The sequence below is a fragment of the Molothrus ater genome, chromosome 27 (assembly GCF_012460135.2).
Source record: "Molothrus ater isolate BHLD 08-10-18 breed brown headed cowbird chromosome 27, BPBGC_Mater_1.1, whole genome shotgun sequence".
Lineage (NCBI taxonomy): Eukaryota > Metazoa > Chordata > Aves > Passeriformes > Icteridae > Molothrus > Molothrus ater.
Genome location: NC_050504.2, coordinates 5,865,263 through 5,887,118, shown reverse-complemented (window position 1 = coordinate 5,887,118; position 21,856 = coordinate 5,865,263). Strand labels below are relative to the sequence as shown.

The following is a 21,856-nucleotide window of genomic DNA, read 5'->3' as shown; positions in this document are numbered from 1 at the left end:
GGACCGAACCACCGTGGCAGAGGCGGGGGGGGGGGGGGGGCGGGGGCAGAGCCGGCTAGGGGAAAGCTTAACGGGCCGGGGCTGACGGGGCTGGGCGGTACCACTGCGGGAGGGGGGGCGAGCCGGGCCGGGCGGAACCATGCGGAGGCGCTGGTAGGGGGGGCGCGGGGAGGGGGTCGGTCGGGTCCGCCATGGCCGCGAACTGCGCGGGGGCCGCGGGGACGGCGGCGGGAGCTGTGGCCGCCGTGGGCTCGGCCCTGAGCGCCAGCAAGACCAAGACCAAGAAGAAACACTTCGTGTGCCAGAAGGTGAAGCTGTTCCGGGCTTCGGAGCCGCTGCTCAGCGTCCTCATGTGGGGGGCGAACCACACGGTGAGAGCGGGCGGCGCGGCCCCCCCAGCCCACCCCAAACCCCCGCCCCTCAGAGCACCCCGGGAGCGGGGCCTCGTCTCCTCAGCCCCCTCATCCCGCTCAGCAATGCCCGACTCCCTCACATCCGACCCTTCTCCGCTCCCCCTCAGGCTGGGCCTTTTCCTTCCCCTCCAGAGCAGCTTTTTTCCCTCATCCCCTCTGAATCCCAACCTTCCTTCCCTTTGCATCCCAGCCCTGATCCAGCCCTCCCTAGGCTCTGTGGTCCCTTTTTGCTGGCTCTGTGTCCCCAGGTGGTTTGGGGATCCCCAGGTCGGGGTGTCCCTGCCAGGCACGTCCCTGTGTCCCCACCCCGACACCTTTTCCACACCCATTTTCCCGGACTGGGCAGGGGGACTGATACCTTATTGGCTGATGTTGCTGTGGCACAATCTCCCCTCTGGCACTGGGGGGGACAGGAATTTGGCACCCACAGCCCTGTCCCCTGTGCCAACCGCCGGGTGTCCACCAGGACTGTCCCAGTGAGGGATTCCCCTGTGTCACAGCCCAGAGGACATTGGACAATGTGTCTCCCATCTCCATCCCCCAAAATGAGGGGTTTCGCCCGGGTTTGTCCCCTTTCATTGCAGGACTCGGGCCATGCGTGTCCTCTTGGCCTCAATTCCTCTGGGGCCGAGTTGTGAGAGGGTCCCTTGGGAATGTCTGTGATGGCTCAGCTCTGATCCACCTCCTTTGGGAATTCCTAAGACCATCCCTGTGTTTTCTCTGGAAACTTCTCCCGGGTTTATGATTGCAGGCACGAGGATTGATCCTTGGATGTGGCTGCTGGGTGCTGTTCTTGGCCAAAGAAGCCAAGCCTCATCCCTTCCTCAATTAATCCACTTTTAGGGCTCAGACACACCTATTTCTCCAGTGGATTAGTGAATGTTTCCTAGAGAGTGTAAAGTAATCAGGCTCATTTTTTTCCCAAAACAAATAACACATCAAGAATTAAAAAAAATAAATTCCTCCTGGCCTGCCTGGCTGGAGCGAAAGCTTCCAAATGTGGTTCAGCATCGTGCTGGTTTTGAGGCAAAGGATGTTCCGAGTGCTCCCAGCCTTGCCCAGGAAGCAGGTTAATGATTTTAATCGGCCTTTGATCAGTGGTGCCATTAGCAGCCCTGAAGAAATGGAAATTGTTGATTTTTCCGAGTTTCATTTGTGGCCTCATAGTGACAGTTTACTTGCTGGCAGTTGGCTTTTTTGGGGGGGGAGTTGTGTTTTTCTTCGTTGTAGCTGTCTGGGCAGTAGGAGCCTGGCAGGAATTTGAGGCCCTGGATGAGGACAGAGTAACTTTGGGAGCACTTGGCTGTGAGATATTTGGGCAAAGGGAGGAAGGCAAGCTGACACTAAGCTGGTAATGAGATTATATCGGATGTGTATTAGGAAGAAATTGCTGCCAGGAAGGAGCTGAGGGGCTGGGAAAGGGGGTGAGAAAAGTTCAGCTGTGACCTCCTGACCTTTGGGAAGGCATTTAGGATTTCCCAGTAAATCCCTCCACCTCTCTGCCACATTGGGGTGAGAGTTTGGTGGCAGCTGTGGATAGGAGATGATTCCAGTGCCTTGCTTAGGTGGGAATTGGAATTAGGTGCCTCCAGCTAAGCGGTTTGGAATACCTTTTCAGGAATACCTTTAGGCTTTGTTGGAAATCCTTTAATTTGTTTAATATTTGGCTGCTTTGGACAAGGAGGGGTGGGTGAGTGAGGAGGCTCTGGGCTGTGTCCATGGAGTTCTGCCCTGGGATCCTTGCAGTGGGAGGAGTGGAAAACAGCTCTCAGCACAAGCCCGGGGCTGTGTCAGGAGGATCCTGTCAGAATTGTTTGGGTATGGGGTGAACTTTTTCACAGAGAAATCAAACGACCATTTTGTGCAGTGTGCTGCAGAAATCCCCATGGGCCCTTCTCCCAGTCTGGAACAGCCTTAAAGAGGCTGCTGAGCACAGGCAGTGCTGGCTCTGGAGAGCATCAGGAGTACCCCAAGAGCAGGAGCTGCCTTCAGGAACACCACTTTGGAGCATTTCAGTAACGGGTCCTGGTGGTCCCAGCCAGGGGTAGGATTGGGATTGGGGTGGGGCTGCTGTGAGCAGGGCCAGACAGGGGTGGTATGACTCAAACAATTTGAATTTTGGACCAGAAAACTATGGAGGGGAGGGGAGAACTTGTGTAAAAGTGGAGCCACCATGGCTCAGCGTCGATTTCTGAGTTTTCTGTCAGACCCTTAATCCAGCAGATGTGGGGATGGTTCCTGGGGAAGCTTCTCCTGCCGTTGTCATGGCACTGCGAGAGGAGCTGCAGCTCCCGAGGGTAGGGTCTGTGTGTGGTGCTCCAGGTGTGTTTTCCATGCCCCGGATGGATCCACGTGCACAGGATGGGAAAGTTGGGACGGTTCTGGAAGGGAGCAGTCACCTCCCAGCCAGAGAGATGAACAGAGTGTTGTGTGATGCTCTGGGAACCATGGAAATGGTTGTAAGGTGCTGCTGATGGAAGGCTCTGGGATCCCAGGGAGGTGATTTGGATCTGTGTCTGTAGGGCTGCCAGTTCCTCGGCTGGAAAAGATTCCAGTGGCTCTGGAAGCTGGCAGGGGAAAGGCACAAACATCCCGTTCTTGTGGGAACGGGGAGATCTGTTGGCTGCATGGATCTTGCTCGAGGCAGCTCCAGAGGCTCCAGTTCCTGGCTGGAGCGGCAGCCATCTCCCAGGCCCTCAGGAGCACTGCCAGCAGGAGCAGAGCTCGTTAGTATTCCAGGGAAACAGCAGTGCTGGGAATGGAGCACGGCGCTCCCTGCTCTGCAGCCTTGCCTTCCGTGCTGCCAGAGCAGCATCTGCCACATATCAAACACTCAGATCCCAGAAATTGCTCCTGGCACAGTGGGAACAGCCTGGATCTGTCCCTTCCCAGCCCAGCTCTAATTGACCTCTGGAGAGAGCAGCATATGGCCAGGGCTGTGCCAGCCCCTGGAAAGACCGAGGGCCTTGCTGCCAACTGCTCATCCAGGAGCCCTTTCCTGTTCCAATCCCCATTGCAGGAGCCCTTTTCCTTTTTGGGGGACAAAGGAGGGTTTTCCTGGGTGGTTCAGTGAAGAGAACAGGGCTCATTTCCCTGCTCATTTCTGCTGACTGCCATGACCATGGGTTGGTTGTTGAATTTTCCCATTTCTCAGCTTTTTTGGACCAAGGGAAGCATCAGCTCTGCCCACCTGTGAGAGGACTGGGAGCATGGATGCTTCCCAGTGACCCTGAGGCTGACAGGACTGGGGACAGGAGAGTGGCACTGCCTGATCCCTGTCATGCAGCCAGGAATCCTCTCCAGCAGCTTTCCAAGTACTTTTTTCAGGAATACATGGGTTTGCTCTCACCAGGGGATGCTTTTTTTTTTCCATCTTAAAGCATCCTGGTGTCCCCAGAGGAATTATTGACTGCAAGATTCGCTCTTCCCTCACTTTGCACAGGGGGTTGTTAGCATGGATACTGATTAATCATGCTCTAATTCATGGAAAACAGGGTTTTTCCCTCAAACCCTCACCCAGTTGCTGCTCTGTGCTAAGCAGCAGCGAAGTTTTGCCACAGCTGTGGGTTTGTCTCCATGCTAAAGTGATTTTCCCATGTGTCTTTCACCTCCTTCCCCAGTGCATAATAAAGTTTAACTAATACTTACCGAGATGCCTGATTGGAAAGCTTTGAGGGGAACAAAGTATCTTTATTTTCCTGAGCAAATTCCTGCTGCTGAGAATCCCTGAGAGTGGGCTCACACACTCCATCAGCTGCATCTTGTTAGTAAACAAATTGCATTTTCCCATCAATTTACTAATGCTAATTGTCACTTTGAGGCTACAGTCAGGTTTTGAAACAAAATTATGCCTGGCCCGTTCATCCCAACAGCTGTCCCTGAATGACACAGAATATTGATGTGGCTTTTATTGGGAAAGGAATTGGCTTTGGTGGCGAAGAGAAATCTTCAGCCTAGAGTCCTGAGTGGTGCTGCTGGGCCACAAAGTGAAGTGGGTTTAAGAGCAGATCAGGGCTAAAAAGCCTTAAGGGAACCCAGCATTGCTCTGGGTGCGGCTGCAAATCCCTGACCCATTCTGTCCACACTTTGGGGACCTCTGATGTGGTAGAGGTGTGGCACAGCCTGCTGCTCCTGTGCCTTGCAGTGTCTGTGATGCCCAAAACAGCCCGTCAGGGTCCAGATGTGTTTGTGGTGCTGCTGCACCTCTGCCCTCTGTCCCTGCCTCCTCCAGAACCACACCCAGCATCTCCCTGGTACCCACAGCCCCAGAGATCTTGCCCCAGGCAGAGTTCCTCCTCTTTTTGGGCACAGATCCCTGGGAATGCGCTCCCCAGGAGCTGAGCACCTCCCTACCCTGCACCTTGCTGTGACCTTGCCTCCTGGGAGCACAAATACCCCGGGACACACACTCACACACACTGCTATATTTAATTTGCTGCTCCACGCCTCTCCCCGGGGAGAAGGCGAGAGAGCAAACATGTGCCAGGCGTTTGTCACGTTGCTCCTTCCAGGAGGCTGCTCAGATTCCCCCAGGATGAGCCTGAGGCGAGGATCCCTCTGGAGAGGTGATAGGTGCTGCTGGCGAGGCTTTCCTTTGGGAAGGACTCCTGGTGTTTCAGGATTTGGCTGGATAATCATTGGGAAGGGGGCTGGATGCTGAGGCTTGTGCTGTGAGAAGGGAGGGGTTGGGATATCCCTTTCCCGAGGTGTGTGGGGGGCTTTTTGGTCCTCTCCCTTGGGAAAGTGTCAGGCATGGGTGTTGCTGCAGGAGCACACGGTGCTGAAACAACAAAAAATTTAAATTTAAATAACCTGACGTAGCAACAAAACTAAACTAAATAAATCTGTGTTTTCTTCCAGACTGGTGACAGGAGCAGAGGCCCAGTGACCACTGGCCCAGAGCTAACTTGGGGGAGGGTAGGTGGGCAGTGCTGGGTCTAAAAATGACCAGTCCAGCCCTTCATCCACATCTTGGGGCCCAGCACAACCCCATTCCTTCTCCCTGTCTCCTCCAGAGCTTGAATCCCAAATTCAGCCCTTCATCCACATCCTGGTGCCCAGCACACCCCCCTTCCTTTTCCCTGTCTCCTCCAAAGCCGGATCCCAAAGCATCCAGCCAGCTCTGCTGGAAGGGGGGAAAGGCTTCCACGGGGAGGATTTTTTTGGCTCTTTTATCTTGTGAGGAGTGATGGCACCTCTGAAACGATCCAGAGCTATCCTGGTGCACCATTTCTGCCACTCAGGAGCCTCGCAACAGGTCCCACACTCGCTTTGAGGTTTGTGCCGTGGCAGAAACGAGGGCACCCAGCGATTTGTGTCTGAATTGCTGCCAGCGAGGAGACAGCCTCCGAATCGCTGTTCCCTCTCAGCCGTCAGCACCCTTCCTCCGCTCGGCAAGGAGCTGATAATGGCTTGTTTGTGCCTTCCCCACGGCGGGAAGAGGGCTGGGAGCAGGCTGGGATGGGAGCAGGCGTGTGGCAGGAGCTGTCAGGCTTCCCCTCCTGGCAGACAGCAATAATTAGTGGCTGGAGGCAGCGCCTCTGTCTCGGTGCAGAATGAGTTGTTTTCTCCTCTCTCCGAGGGGAAATCTCTGCGTGGGACTCTGATGCAGCTCCCTGCAGTGGCTGCGAGCTGGGAGATCCCTTCCTCACCTGGAGTCTGTTCCCTTTTCCCTGCCCTCTGGCTCAGGGGTTGGCTCCGTGCGGGATGGAGCCAAACCCGGGGGGGGCATCGGCCTCTCCTTGCTCGGGGATGCTGCTGGTGGGGAATGTGTGCCATTATATATTCATTCATCATTCATTCATCTGTGCAGCGTTTTCCATACATCCCACAGGGTTTGTGGCAGCGCTGTGATGCCTTGGGCTGGATACCTAGAACAGAGGCTAGACAGAGTTGGAGAATAAAGTAGGTATTTATTAAAGGCTTTAACAGATACACCTTGGGCAGTGCGGAGGCTACACCTGAGATGGATGACAGTCACGAGTTTTTCGGGATATCAGGGGTTAATTGTCCAATTACAGCTTCAGGTAATGAAGTCACAGTCCCCAAGTTTGCTCTCCCCCGTTAATTTTTGCTCATACTTTTCAGGCGTGAGGCTGTGATGGTGACTTTGGTTCTCAGGCCTGGAAGGATTGTTTTGTCTGATCAAACTGTGATGAGAGCTTACAAACACTCTGTATGGAGTTCAGAGTTATACCCTAATCCAGCACAGGATCTGAAAAATACAAAAGCTAAAGCTTAAGTCATCAGCTGGGTGCTACAGAGCAGGGCTTTGCAGAGCAGGGCTTTGCAGAGCTGCAGCTCCGCTCCCTCCAGGAGCCGCAGCCGCTTCGCTTCCCGCTTCTGTCTGTTGTGTGGGATGGCTGGCTCTGAAAATAGCCACCTTCCCTCCTGGCACTGGGATGTGTCTTTCTTCCCAGTCTGACGTGTGTTAAATCTGGTCTGGATTTTTGTGGTAACGATGGAGAAAGGGTGGGATAAACATGGGCTGCATGGAATTGGCTCATGACACGTCCCCGGGGCTGAACCCTGGGGAGCCCAGCAGGGATGCGGGCAGTGCTGTGTGTCCTGCTGCACACAGGGAACGGGGAATCCCAGAGCTAGATCCCTTTCCTGAGCCTCGCCCTTGCTCCCAGCCAGCAGGGAAGTTTTCCAGCAGCTTTCCCAGTGTGCTGGGAGTCACTTGACCTGCTGGAGGCTTTGGTGCTGGGAACAGCCCCCAGAGCTGACTTGGAGCCAACCCCCGCTAGTGCCAGCGTTGTCTGCCTCCCTGTCCTGCACTACTTGCTTGGCACAGCAGTCATGGGAACAGAGCTGGAATGGAATTGCTTCCTGAATCCAGGCTGTTAACAGGAGTTCAGTGAGATGGGGCTGGTGGGGAGTACCTGGGGGGGATGGCACTAGGGCTGTCCTCAGAAAAGGCAGCTCAGAAACTTATTGATTCTGGCATAGTCTTGTCAGTGACTGGAGCAGGGCAGCCAGACACAGTTCAGAGGTGGATCTTTATTATTATTATGTTGTTATTATTATTAATGCTGGCACTACTGGGTGCTGCAGCATGAGCCCGCCTGTACAATAGTAGCTGAACATTCATTCTTCTGCTTCCCCGTGTTCCCGTGGCTGCCACACATGACTAAGGAGCAAAAACAATCTAGTGAGTGACTCATCCCTCCAGAGAAGGTGGGATGGGAGCAACAGGAGACAGCCAGCATGGAAACAGCATCCACGGGGAGCTGTGCTGGGCTGCAGCAAAGGCTTTGGTCATCCTGGTTTGTAGCAGGAATAATTAACATTGGAACATTTTCTCAGTGAGGTGGTTAAGTTAAAACATAAAATCTGCTGGTTCTTGGCCTGTGGGTTTGTCTGGGTTCTCAGCTGCGTCTTGAATGGTCAGTGGAGGGGGAAAGGTTGTCTCAGGAGGATTGACCACATTGTGGAACGAGGTGCTTCTGTGGCCTGTCACCACAGTGTTCCCCAGCTGCTTCTGTCTGATGGGTCACGGTGCCCCAAACCCATCCCCTGAGGTGTTGGACATCCCTGCAGGTCCCCAGGGCAGTGGGACCTGGGTTTGAGTCTCCCTTTCCTCTCTCTTGCAGATCAATGAGCTCAGCAATGTTCCCGTCCCCGTCATGTTAATGCCCGATGACTTTAAAGCCTACAGTAAGATTAAGGTGGACAATCATCTATTCAACAAGTAAGTAGGAGCTTCCCAACCTCTCTGTGGTCAGGGCTCTGTGCTGTGAGGCAAACTGGCCTGGGGGAGGTCTTCTGGGTTGTTCCCAGCTGTACTGCCAGGAGGATCCATGCCCTGTGCCCAGCACAGACCCTGGACAGGCCATGGTGTGGTCAGTCTGTCACTGAGATACTCTGTGGTGGTTGGTTTCCATCCTTTGAGGGATTAAACTGTTCACAGGAGGCAGCTCTGCAGCTGTGCTGTGCTCATGGAGTCTCTCTGGAGTTGCCCCTGTCTCCTTTTCCCAAAAAATCCACTTTTGGAAGCTGTTTTGAAGTCATGGTTATGGCTGGTGCTCAGAGCTGTGTTCTCCATCCGGCTCTGCAGGGCTGCAGTGCTCCCTGATTAATCCTTTGTTTTCCCCAAGCTTCACAGGGATCAGCTTTGCAGAGTGGGAGGTGATTGGGAAGTTTGTCTCTCCTGGCACGTCCAACATGCAGGATCTGCTCTCCCCCTTCTCCTCCAAAGATCTGAGCTCCCCACCTGTCACTGCCTGGATTTCTCATTGAGAAGGAGCTGCCAAATTCTCGCACTGTGTCCAAGCAGGACCAACCTCTGCTTCTCTCCCTGGGCAGGTTCAGGGCTGTGGGAAGAGCAGATGCAGCTCCCTCAGTGACAGGGAATGCTGTCATTGTCCCCTGTCCTGTGCCTGGGGGCAGCAGAGCCAGGCTGGAGCTGATCCCCCCTCTCTGGGTGCTGTGGCTGAGCTGGTCTGTGGGGCCTTGACCCTTCTGGTGCTGTGATGGGAGCTGAAGCCAGAGCCCAGCCCTCTGCTCCTGCAGCTCTGCCTGGTGTGCAGGGACAGTGTGTGCGGTGACAGTGGTGACAGTGTGTGCAGGGACAGCTGTGTGGCTGCATGTGGGGGGACAGTTGTGTGCCAGTGTGCCAAAGCCACCGAGGAGGGCACAAGCAGGATGGCTCCCTCAGAGTGGCCTGTGGCAGGGTTGCCCTGGCAGCCACACAAGCTCCACGCTCCCATCCCATCCCTGTTAGCCAGGATCCTGCAGAGTTCCCTGGGAGAGATGGGTTTTGTGGGCATCCCAAGCAAGGAGCTGCCCTGCCAAGGGCACAGCAGGGCTGGGGTGTCCTGGGGGGCTGGCAGGGAGGGGGAGCCAGCGTGGCATTGGGTGGCACTGCTGACATCTCTGCCCTGCCCTAGGGAGAACCTGCCCAGCCGCTTCAAATTCAAGGAGTATTGTCCCCTGGTGTTCCGGAACCTCCGGGAGAGATTTGGGATCGATGACCAGGACTACCAGGTACCCTTTCTTCTCTTCTAGGACAGAGCAGCCATCCTGGCAGAGAAACCATGCTGCAAACGTTGCTGCCAGCAGCTTTTCTGGGTTTATAATTGGTATTTGAGTGGTTCCACCAGAACCACAGCAGTGCAGTGGATCTTGCTGTGCCAAGCACAGGACAGTAGGAGGAGAAGGTGACCCCTGCTCCCAAGGCAGGAAACTGGGGCACAGGTGGCTGTGGACAGGCAGGAGCTGGAGGATAGCAATGATTCGGCATGGAATATCTGCAAGGAAAATGAGTTTGTGGTGTTTGTACAGATTCAGGTGAATCTGCTGCTCTCAGTCAAGTGTGTGTTTTTGAATTGGGTGTATCAAGGTGGCTCCTGCTTTGGGATCCATCCCCTAATGCCAGAGGGGCTGATTTTCTTGGAGAGGAGTCTGCTGTTAACACTGCTGGGCTCAGCTCTGGGGACAGGGAGATGTCACAGCTCCAGCTGCTGCAGCAGGGCCACCCTTCCTCAGCCGGCTCCGAGCCCTGAGCACAAGGAGCTGAGCAGAGGCAGCTCAGGGCTGGGAGATCACACGGAGCAGGGCCAGCGGGGCAGAGCACACCGGATGTCAGGGAGCTGGAGTGTCCCCAGCACGTGGTGACAGAGCGGGCACAGTGCCAGGGGCATCCCCTGGAATACTCTGACTGCAGAGGCACGTGGGGGAGTGCTGCAGCCTCCCTGTTCCCTCCACGTGCTCCCTGCCTGGTGGGGAGAGCAGCTGGAGCAGGGCTGGTCCCACACTGCCTCCCCCTATGCCCGTGGCATAGCCCTTTGTGATGACACCCTCCCCAGGTGTGACCCACACTCTCTGTAGTTCATAATTTACTCTCCCCCTCCTGTTCTGAGGGATTGCTTCCCCCATCTCCGGGCTGCTTTGGCTTTTTTAAAAGTGTTTTCTGTTCAGCTGGAACAGAAAACATTAATTGAGCTAAATTCAGGTGGGTAAAGTGTGATGGCTCGAGTGGGAACGGAGCCAGGAGGCTGAATTTAACACCCCAACTGTGGGAGAGGTGGGAGTGACAGGAAGGGAGCTGAGGGCTGTGAGTTTGGTAATGCTCTGTGTGGTCACGATTTCTGCTTCCCAGCTCCAGAAGAAAAGCTCTGTGGTTTTGAGGTGAGGGCTGATTAAACTGCCTGGCACAGACCCCTTTGCAAATGTCAGCGAGCAGCAAAGGGGAATTTTCTCTTTGCCTTTATTTTCCTGACGCTCTCTAAAGCCGTTGGCAGCAGCAGAGTTTTTCCCCTGCTTCATTAAAGTTTTAAAAACTTTAAATGCTTCATTCTGAAAGGAAACCTCTGGGCTTACTTGCAGCATGACGTGGTAAATCTCTCTCTCAGAGCAGGCTCTGCTGCAGTCTCCCTCTGCTGCCAGAGCTGAGCGAGGGGGACACAGCAGTGCCACTGCCACCTAAAAAAACCAAATAATCCAGCCTGAAACACAATGTCCAGCCCAGAAATGCTGGAAAACTTAAGGACCACTCTTGGTGCTGCTGTGTTTCATAGCACTCCCCACCAGGAAATGCTGGTGAGAGGTTGCTGGTTGATAAAATTACTTGTGGGCAGGTGGAGGGGACAGACAGGGGACAGGTGACAGCTTGAGGTGTGAGCAGCAGTGACTGGGGCTGAGGGAGGAGCTCGCAGCAGGCCCTGCTACCTGGGGAGAGGCAGCAGAACAAAGAGCTGGTGTTGTGGCTCTGGGAATTGATCCCTGCTCTGCAGTTTTCCTGGGATTTTCCAGCCCTGCTGCACTGTCTGGTTGCTAAGGGTGGAGACAGGGATCTAAAGGCAGATGCTGCTGGTTGTCAGAAGAACAACCAAGCTATTTATACTCATCTTGTACGTCCAGGAGTAAGAATAGCAGAGCCTGAGGGTGGCTTTTGGTGCAGGATGACCTGTGAAGAATCCCCAAACACTGATGTTTTGGCCAGACTAAACTGCTTTTTGAGGGGAATTTCAATTTGTTTTGGTCTGGTTTTCCTTAAGCCTTAGGAATGTCCTAACTATTCTTAAATCCCTGAGAGGAAATGCTGAGAGCTCTTGGCCTGTGTATCCTACACCTGTAAAAAACCTTCAGTAAAAAACATCTTCCAAAAACACACCCCAGGTGTTGGAGTAAAACCTGCCGCCAAATCATGGGGCCAGCTGGAAGCCCTAAAAACACGTCCAGACTTTTAAACAATTGGATTTTACCCTCAGCAGCACCAAATCTGTAGTTCACAGCCAGAGTGGGTGGTTGAGCTGGTCCTGTGGGGCTGGCCCTGCTTCCCAGAGCTGCTCAGGGGTTCCTGTAGGGCTGACCCTGCTGCTGAGGGAGCTGACAGCTCCTGGCACCATCCCCACACCGTGTCTGTCCCCCAGAACTCGGTGACACGCAGTGCCCCGGTGAACAGCGACAGCCAGGGCCGCTGCGGCGCGCGCTTCCTCACCACCTACGACAGGAGGTTCGTCATCAAGGCCGTGTCCAGCGAGGACGTGGCAGAGATGCACAACATCCTCAAGAAGTACCACCAGGTATGGTGAGTCTGGAGCCCCCCATGCACACCTGGGGATCTGCTGGGGGTCTGGAGCTTGGATTCACAGCTGGCAGAGCTTGAATGCAGGTTTTGTGGGAGAAATGGTCTTTAGAATCTGAGGGACAAAAATCTGAGGGACGAATGTCTGAGGGACAACCCAGCAGCTGTTTGTGGTGCTGAGCCTCTTCCCAGCTCATCCTGGCCCTTGTGTCGATAAATTATGGATCCCTGGTAGATCAGAGCTGCAGACAGGCTCCTCATTTGTTGCCTCAGACCTTCCAGAGGGGCTGGAGGGAAGATGGGAAGTGGGGTCATAGGGGGACAGCTGGAAATGTCCTGGTCCAGGTGCTGGTTCCAGCCCATCTGCTCTGCAGGGGTTCTGGGCAGGGGGTGTTTAACAGGCCCTCAGTTCCAGGCACAGCAAGGTAACCACGAGAAGTGAAGCTGGGCAGTGCCAGTGCACACCTGGCCTGTCACAGCAGGCTGGACACACACAGGGTCACAGGATCCCAGGATTGGGAGGAGCCTTGGAGATCTTCCTGCTCCATACACAGAGTCACAGAATCCCAGGATTGAGAAGAACCTTGGAGATGTCCCAGCTCCCTGCCATGGGCAGGCTGGCACTCCCTGGACCAGCTTGCTCAGGGAATGGGATTCTCACATCCTCACTCCTTTCCTGGAGACCCCAGGAGCTGTTCCAATCCTCCTTTCCTTTCCCATGGGTGCCTTGGCTGCAGCACAGTTTGTGTCCTGTCAGAGCTGGGGTTTGTGTGACAGAGCTCTGTCCCTCCCTGCTGTCCCCCAGTTCATCGTGGAGTGCCATGGGAACACGCTCCTGCCCCAGTTCCTGGGCATGTACCGGCTCACCGTGGACGGCGTGGAGACCTACATGGTGGTCACCAGAAATGTCTTCAGCCACAGGCTGACCGTGCACAGGAAGTACGACCTGAAGGTGAGGCCCTGGGGGGCTGGCGTGAGGCCTTATCCAGCCTGACCTAGAGCAGAGGCCAGGCAGAATTACAGAATGGAGAAGGAATTCTTTTGTCTCCTTGCTCTGTGAAGTGAGCTTACCATCCCATAATATGGAGCGCAGACCCACACACTAGAGCATAACAGAATCTGAAAAATACAAAAACTAAAAGGCATCATAACTCTGGGGGTTGGACCTGGAACCCCCCTTGGCAGGGTTCTGGGCTTTGGGATTTGCTCAGGGGATCAGGTTTTAGGGGGCTGTGCATGGAGGTTCAATGTTGGTCCATTGGGAGTGTGACCCAGAGTGCAGTAGTTATATTTTCTTTTTTTTTTTTTTCTTTATTAGGGCTCAACAGTATCCAGGGAAGCAAGTGACAAAGAGAAGGTATGGAGCCATCCCTGGTCAGCCTTTCCTTTCTCCTGGTGCTTGGAAGCAGACAGATCCAACTGAGTTCCCTTTTCCATTTTCTTTTCCTTTCCATTCCCTTTTTCACCGGAGTTTTGAGAAGGGGAGGTTCCACAGGCCCTGAGTTCCCCCTTTCTCTGTCTCCCCTTTCAGGCTGGGAGGGAGCTGACTCTGCCTGCCCTGCTGTGTTGTGGTGGCACTGCCAGGGCTGGAGGACAGTCCCAGCAGAACCAAACCCCACCTGAGGGCTGTCCCTAAGGAAGGGTTTCCTCACAGCACCCTAGCTACCAACCCCAGGCAGGTCAGGGGTAGATATTCCACCAGAAGATTTATAAACCAGATCCTTGGCACATTCCTAAAACTGGCTTGAGTGGGGGAATTTAGGGCTGAGCTTCCTTCCCCTGCAGGACTTCTGTGCTGCTGCTTTGAAATCCCTGTGGAAATCCCAGCAGTGCCTCGTGCTGGTCCATGTTCTGCACATAGGATTTTCAGGGTTGGAGTCTGCTCCACCCTGCCCTAAAAGATCCCAGCCAGCAGCCAAGGAACTCCCATTTGCCCTGAATCCCCTGATAACTCCTTGGCCCGTGCAGCTGGGTGGTTCATGTGAGCTCACAGAGCCACCCCACCCTCCTGTGTCACTAAAGAATTGAAACCCTGAAGCACAAAGGGGCTCCAAGTTCTCCCACATACCCAGAATCCTCAGGGCCTGCTGCAGGCAGATCCCTCAAAAAGCCATGGCTTGAATGTTTTCCTCAAATCTTTAGGAAGAGAAGATTTGTTTGTTTGTTTTTTCCCCAAGCCTTCACCCCTTTCCCCCCTGCAGTCAGAAACCAAGAAAATTAATTTATTAATTTCATTTCAATTCTGGGAGTTGCTTGGAGCATCCCTGGCCCAGTTGTGCAGTTTTTAAAGCTGACTTGCTCCACGTCTCCCTCGAGCTTCCCTGTAGGTCCAGCTGAGCCCACAGATTCCCTGACACTTTCTGTGCTCTGCCTGATGCCCTTTCCATCCTCAGTGGACTTTGAGCACCCCAAAAGCCCAGACTGAGCAGGGGCTTTTGCAGCCACACCCATGTGCCAGCCCTCCCCTGGCAGCAGGCTGGGGAATTTCACCTCAGGCTTTTTGTTGCAGGCCAAGGATCTCCCAACCTTCAAGGACAATGACTTCTTGAATGAGGGTCAGAAGCTGCATGTTGGAGAAGAGAGTAAAAAGAACTTCCTTGAGAAGCTGAAGCGGGATGTGGAGGTAATTTCCTGGGGGACAGCTCTGCTCTGTCTCCCCTCACTGCATCCCCTCACTCCCTGAGCTACAGAAAAGTCTATCTAGCAAGATGTTAGGAAGTTCTGAGTTTAATAATGGAGCTCTGTGCATTGTGTTTGAAGGCTTACAAGCAGGTATTGTGTTCAAAATAAGCAGGCATTATTTAACCAAAGGTACGTGTGCTTATAGTGGTTGGATGGAACTACTGTCAATATGCTTTTGCTTTGTGTGATTGGTCAAAAAATTTTTAAAGTAAGTTGTTACATTGAGTTTTTTGTCTACTACCAAAAATGTGAGCTGCTGGCATATTCCCATTTTCATAACCATGTAATGAGACTGATGCTGAGAGTTTGAGAGGTGTTCCACAGCAGTTCCATCCCATTTGTGATTTGTACAGACCCCCAGCCGACAGTACACAACAACAGGTGAACAAGTGAAGATAAGAATTATTTACCATTCTTTTCTCTAATCTTCTCACAGCCTTTCCCCAGAAAGGCCTGGGAAAGTTGTCTGTTGCTCTCTGTGGCCAGAGAGCTGCTGCCACATGCATCCTCACTGCTGGCTCAGGGCTGCAGAACAACTCCTCCTGCACCAGCCGTGTCCTGCTGAGGGCAGGGGGCCTGTGCAGCTCCTCTGGCGTCTCAGGAGGGTTTAGCTCTCAATGCCAGACCTAGGGAGGCACTGCAGGGTAGGGCTGAGCCTCCCCCACCCCGTATGGGTGCCAGCTCTCACTGCTGCCTCTCTCCCAGTTTTTAGCCCAGCTGAAGATCATGGATTACAGCCTGCTGGTGGGCATCCACGATGTGGACCGGGCCGAGCAGGAGGAGATGGAGGTGGAGGAGCGGGCAGAGGATGAGGAGTGTGAGAATGATGGGCTGGGGGGGAACCCCATCTCCTCCTACGGGACCCCCCCTGACAGCCCCGGCAACCTCCTCAACTACCCCCGGTTCTTTGGGCCCGGGGAGTTCGACCCCTCCGTGGATGTGTATGCCATGAAGAGCCACGACAGTGAGTGTGGGGAGCTGGGGAGGACAGGGAAGGTGTGAGGGAGCTGTGGAGGGTAGAGGGGGTGTGAGTGAACTGTGGAGGAAGGATGGAGGGCAGGGAGGGTGTGAGGGAACTGTGGAGGAAGGATGGAGGGCAGGGAAAGGGGAGGTGTCCAGGCTCAGTAAGGTGGTTCAGTCCTGGCAGCCAGGGTGACACCCCTGAGGCCATTCCTGTGTCCTGGCAGCCACCCTGAGCTTTCCAGCCGGGCTTGGGAAAAGCCCAGCCTAGCAGGACAAGGAATCAGCTCATTGCTGAGGTTGGAAAAGACCTTTAAGGTGGAGTCCAGGAGACAGGAGGGCTGTCCCTGCTTTGCTGGGCAGTCCCTTGTGTTGGCTGGAAGGGGGTGTCTTTGGAGGAGAGGGATGAAGCTGGGTGTGCCCAGGGGTTTTTTTTGGAGGAGGGGGTGCAGTTGGCTGTTCCCAGGGGACTGAGCCCCTGCCATGCCCCCAGGTGCCCCCAGGAAGGAGGTTTATTTCATGGCCATCATCGACATCCTCACACCCTACGACACCAAGAAGAAAGCTGCACACGCTGCCAAGACAGTGAAACATGGGGTGAGCCTGGCCCAGGGGGGCTCTTGGGTCTGGGGCTTCTGCTCTACAGCATCTCCTGGGGTGGAAGGTGTCCCCAGCACTGATCTTCCTGCCAGGGTGGGAATTCTCCAGCTCCTGTGCTCAGCACTTCCCTCCATGTCACCTCAGGGTTAGGTTTTCCCTCTGCTTGCTTGGGGTAATTTGTATTTTCATTCCAATTTAGGAGGTGCTGGAGGGATGGACTGCATGAAGGGTGACACCCCTGGGTCACCTCTGTGTCCTGGCAGTCCCCCTGAGCTCCCAGCAGGGCTTGGGAAAGCCCAGCCTAGCAGGACATGGAATCAGGGCATTGCTGAGGTTGGAATTACCTTTAGGGTGGAGCCCAGTGCAGCCAGCACCTCGGGGAGTTTGTGTGGAATCCTGGGATATGCTGGCGTGGAGGGGACCCATCACAGACCCCAAATCCCACCCTGGCAGCCCTGGGGCCTAACCATTCCCTGGGGAGCTGTTCCAGTGCTCAGACTCCCTCTGTCTGAAAAACCTTTCCCTGAAATCCATCCTCACCCTCCCTGACTCAGCTCTGGGAGCTCTTGTGCTCCTAAATCTGTGAGGCATGAAGGTTCACAGTGCCCTGACTGGACATGCAGCTGGAGTTGAAGTCATTTTCCTTGGGGATCTCTCCAGACCTGCTGGGTTTTCCCTTAGCCGTGGATCCTCCCCAACAGAGGGGCTGTGCCCCTGCTCCCTCCCTGCCCCTCTGACCCTTTCCTGACCCCTCCTTGACCCCCCTCCCTGCCCCCTGACCCGCTGTCTCTCCACAGGCCGGGGCTGAGATCTCCACGGTGAACCCCGAGCAGTACTCGAAGCGCTTCAATGAGTTCATCTCCAGCATCCTGACATAGGGGCACATCCTGCTGCAGGGCTGCAGGCAGGCCTGGGGGCTGCTCCTGCAGCCTGGGACAGCACAGACATGCAGCAGCACCGGAGAACACCTGTGGCACCGTGTGGGGCACGTGTGGCACCGTGTGACAAAACCCATCCTCATCCTCGCTGCGCCTGCTGCACCTCTGGGTTTGGCGTTCCAGAAGTGCCCAGATCTCAGATTTGAGGGCTTTTCCAAACAAGCCAAGTGCATTGTTCCAGCACTGCTCTTTCTGCCCAGTGACATTTTCTCCTCTCTGCTGAGGGGCTGGGACATGTGTGGCACTGTCCCCGAGGGGTCACATTCAGCAGTGCCTGACTCACAAACCACTCCTTGTTTTTTGTGTTGTTGTTGTTGTTGTTTTATTGGACTGGCTTGGCCAGAAAAAGAAAAAAAAAAAAAAAAACAACTTTATTTCCCTCTCGGTAGGAATTGGAAGGAAAATAGCTCACCATTTCAAGGATGGAAAATATAACTCTGATAAAAAGGAGGAGTCGCTGAACTTTAGGTAAATTCAGACTGGGACACTTTATATTTTTTCGGTTAATTTAAGTAACGAAAAAGAAAAGGAAAAAAAAAAAACAAACCACTTTTTTGTAACTGCACTTGATTTACAAGAAAGATGAGGGAAATGAACATCTACCAAAGATGATGTCTGAAAAAAAAAAAAAAGGCGTAACTCCTAAAAGCTAAAAACAAGCAGAGAACTGAGAGAGGCATTGACCAACCTCAGCTCATTATGTGCTTGGACCTGGGGCGATTTTAATTGGCCAGCTCTGAAGATTTCCTTAAAAGAAGAGAAAAAAAAAAAAAAAAGATTTTTAAAAAGGCATTTTTGTGCCTGTAGATCCAGGCTAAGATTTTGGGCCACTTCCTCAGCCAGGAATGGCTCTGAGGTCACCATCATAATCCTGCCAGTGTTAATTAGCTAATTAATTATTCAGTCTTCCTTCCCCACCTCACCTGCAACAGGTACTTGAATCTGTGTCCTGACAGAGGTTGCTGGGTTGGTTTTTTTGTGTTTTATTTTTAAAAAATGTGACTTGCACAGAAGGAATTGGCCTGGCTGCCAGGGGGGAGTGCTGGGAGCTGGGCTCATCCTGCTCCCAACCCCCTGAGCGACCCTCCAGGAGTGGAAATGGTTGAACTCTCACACCAGATTTCTTTTGCAGCCCCCCCTGAAGGATTTTGGGACTGATTGGAGTGACTGAAATCGTCCTGTTTTGTCTCCTTTAACCCTTTCACAGCCAAGCTCGGCAGCCTTGCTGTGGGTTTCGTAAGCTCTGCTGCACAACAGAACTTTTGGTTCTTTGTTTTGGGATTTGTTGTTTGTTTTTTTTTTTTATTTTAATTTCCTTTCTCTTTTTAAGCAGGATTCAGAGTCTTGAACAAACCTCTTTGCAGTTGAAACATGTTGCTTAATCTGCCTTGGAACTGTTTTTCACACATGCCTTTGTTTGGGGAATAAGCTGTTGGGAGTGTCTGTCCTGTGCTGTAGCAGTTCTTGCTGTGTGGAATTTTGGTCCTTTTTGAGACAAAACTGGTGCTCATCACACCCTAGTAATTCTCCTAAATTAACCCTGCCTCTGGCTGGATTCTGAATGTGGGGTTTGGGGGATTTTTTTGGTTTTATTTCCTCTTCACCCCCTCCCCATTTCCCCTCCCTGATGTGAATCCCCCCCCACAGGTCTCACCTTGGCAGGGGCTGAAATTGAAGCCCCTGAGGGTGCACTGTAAATAGAATTTTGGAGAAATTAAAAATTAGGGGTCCTGATGGGATTTGAGGATTTTTGGTCCTTCCCTTTGGCGTGGCACAAATTTCTGCTGCTCCTTTGGCGTGGGAGGCTGGAGGGATTTTAAGTTGTGGAGCTGGAAAAGCCACGACCCAAATGCAGCTAAAAAATACTTTAAAAGAAAAAAAAAAAAAAAAAAGGGAGGATTTAGAGGGCATCATCAGCTTCATTTTGTGGGCATTATATTGGTTGCTTCTCTCTTAGTAAGCACTTAAGTTTACTGCTTATTAGGAATTAAACACCAATCACTTTTTATTCCTGACAGTTAAAAACCCAAAAAATTGCATTGAATCTGCAACTTTGACCTGGTAAGTTTACCCTTCTCCTTTTGGGGAAAGTAGCTTGGAAGTTGTTTTATCTTTAAATCATCTATTAAAAAAAAACCAAACATAAATAAATAAAGAGGAGAAAAAGGGAAGAGGAAGAGAGCAGGAGGTGGGTGAACACCATAGAGCAAACCCAGAGAAAGGGGAGTGAAGATGGCAAAAAAATCTCCTTTATTGAATTCCAGAATAATGAATAAGGAATCCAATCAAAAACCAGGGAATTCCTGCAGAAATCCTTACAGAGTTCTGACAAAAATTGAGAACAGGAAATATTTTCTTATTCCAAACTCCTGCTGGGATTAAATTTGGCTGTTCCAGGTGAATCTGGGGAGGTCCCACAAAGATTCTGCCCCTTCTGTCCAGTTGCCATATTGTGTATTAAAGTGATTAAATGCAATTTTCTCACCTAATGATGTATTACCCAGGTATGTAACTTTGTTTAACAGAAGCATTTTTGTATATTGTTTACATTTGCAGAAGTAGCATTACCTTAAAAATGCTAAATTTTGTTTCTAGACAGTATTTTTTATTATCAGAACAAGAAGTGAAGCTGCAAATATTTTGATTTGTTTTTAAAAGGGACTTTTTCTTTCTGTTTGTTTTCTTTTCTTTTTGCTTTGCTTTGTTTTGTTTTGTAGGGTTTTTCTTTTTCTTTTAAATCTTGTTTTAGGTCACTTTTTAACTTAAGTATTTAAAAAACAAAAAAAAAAAGGAAAACCCAGCCCTTTCAATTCTGGTTTTACAACTGCTTGTGCTAGTTTGTTGTCTGGTTTTGGTGTGGATTTAATTCTAGCTTTTGCTGAATGTAGATATCCCTGTCCTTAGCATGAACCGTGCAGAACACATTTAACTGACAGAATTTGCAGCAGAATTCAGGATTTTTTTTTTTTTGGCCAAAAAAAAAGCAAAATTTGGTCCAGTGGAGCTCCAAATAATCAGTGAGCAGCATCTCCCCCTCTGCAGTGCCTGAGACAGGAGGAGCTGCAGGACCCACATTCCTGAGGGATTTAAAACCCCCAAAATCTGCTTTGAGCTGGGAATTCCCACCTTCCCTGTTGGGACAGCCCCGAAATCAGGTGGGAGAGGGGAGGCAGAGCCAGCTGTGCTCCAGGAGTGCAATAAATGCACTGCAGAGCTGCTGGGGTGGGAACTGGGCTGGGAACTGGGGGTTCCCCAGGGCTGGGATTTGGGGAACAGCCCCAGGAGCCGTGGGAGCCTTCCCTTGGTCCCTCCTCACCCCTGCCTGGCCCAGGCTCCATCCTGAGCCACAATCATGGACTCAATGGGGAATTTATCCCATGGAATTAATTGGGAATTCACAGGGAGTGAATTCCATGGGGATGGAGTTCATCCTGTGGGGACAAAATTTACCCCCATGGGGACAGAATTCACCATGTGTGGTTGGAATTCCTTCTGTGGGGATGGAATTAATCCCATGGGGAAAGAATTCATCCTATGGGGGTGGAATTCATCCTGCTGGGATGGAATTTATCCCATGGGCATGGAATTCACCCCACTGAGGACAGAGTTCACCCCGTGGGGCAGCAGGGGGAGGCCACACTCCCACAGTCCCAGCTTGGAATCTGGATCAGCACAATCAGCAAGGAAATCGGAACCACTTTTGAGTCTTATTTCCTTTTTTTTGTTTTTTGGGGGTTTGTTTGTTTGTTTGGGTTGTTTTGGGGGTTTTTTTTTTGAGTTTTTTGTTTGTTTGGATGGGTTTTTGTTTGTTTTTTGTTATTGGTATTGGTATTTTGGGTGGAAATCCCTGCTTTCCCAGCCAGGTCAGGCTCAGGGAGGTGAGGAGGTTGTGGTGGTGGATATTCCCAATCCATGACTACTATGCAGTCCTTTCCCAGGCCTCCCTTCCAGCTGCACCTGGAATTTCACCCCCAGCTGAAGGATTTTCCCCCAAAACCAGGGGGGTGTCCCCAGCATGGCCACAGCCCCGAATTCCCAAATGTCCCCTTCCTGCAGAGCCACTCCCAGTGTCCCCCTCAGCCCCTGCCCCTTGTCCTGGCTCTGTGGTATGGATCCCATGGATAACTGGGATGGCAGAGCTGTGGACACATCGTTTTTAGTGGAAACCACTCAAAATTTCTGCTGCTCTGGGGCTGCCCAAGCAGCTGGACGGGAGTGGAGAGAGCAGATTCCACACACAGGTCATGAGGGTGGGCAGGGCTAATCAGTGCAACTGAATTGAAAAGAAAAAAAATGTGAATAAATTAAGTTTAATCTAAAAACTAAACAAAATAAAAACCTAAAAAAAACTAAAAAAAATTAAAAAGTAAAAAAAAAGAACATTCTAGGTTTTTTCACTGCTGTTTTTTAAATAGGAATTTGAAGTCCTCTGTGCTTGTCTGTTTGCTAGGAGCAGTTTGAGACACTGTTACTGTTTTGAAATGCATGCATGTTACAAGATGAGTCTCCAACCAGAGAAAAAAAAAAAGAAATAAAATTAAAACTTTGTGTACATCTGGATCCTCCCTGCTGTGCTTTTTGCGGGGTCACCCTCAGCTGCTCCTCCAGCATGGGGAGTCCTGGGGGGGACAGGATGGGGGAAAACTGGGAGAGGGGCGGGGTTTAAATGGGATTTTAGGAAGGAATTCCCCTCCTGGGAGGGGCTGGGATGGAATTCCCAGAGCAGCTGTGGC

General features: G+C 52.3%; 1 protein-coding gene across 1 annotated transcript; it reads left to right on the top strand.

Annotated features, from left to right (window-relative positions):
- Positions 1–180: 180 nt before the first annotated feature.
- PIP4K2B (phosphatidylinositol-5-phosphate 4-kinase type 2 beta) lies at positions 181–21,677 on the top strand. The gene is made up of 10 exons (XM_036398884.2): positions 181–371; positions 8,009–8,106; positions 9,305–9,401; positions 11,789–11,941; positions 12,749–12,895; positions 13,262–13,300; positions 14,453–14,566; positions 15,331–15,589; positions 16,079–16,182; positions 16,983–21,677. The coding sequence occupies exons 1-10, from the start codon at positions 192–194 to the stop codon at positions 17,061–17,063; spliced, it is 1,272 nt and encodes a 423-aa protein (XP_036254777.1). The 5' UTR covers positions 181–191; the 3' UTR covers positions 17,064–21,677.
- Positions 21,678–21,856: the final 179 nt, after the last annotated feature.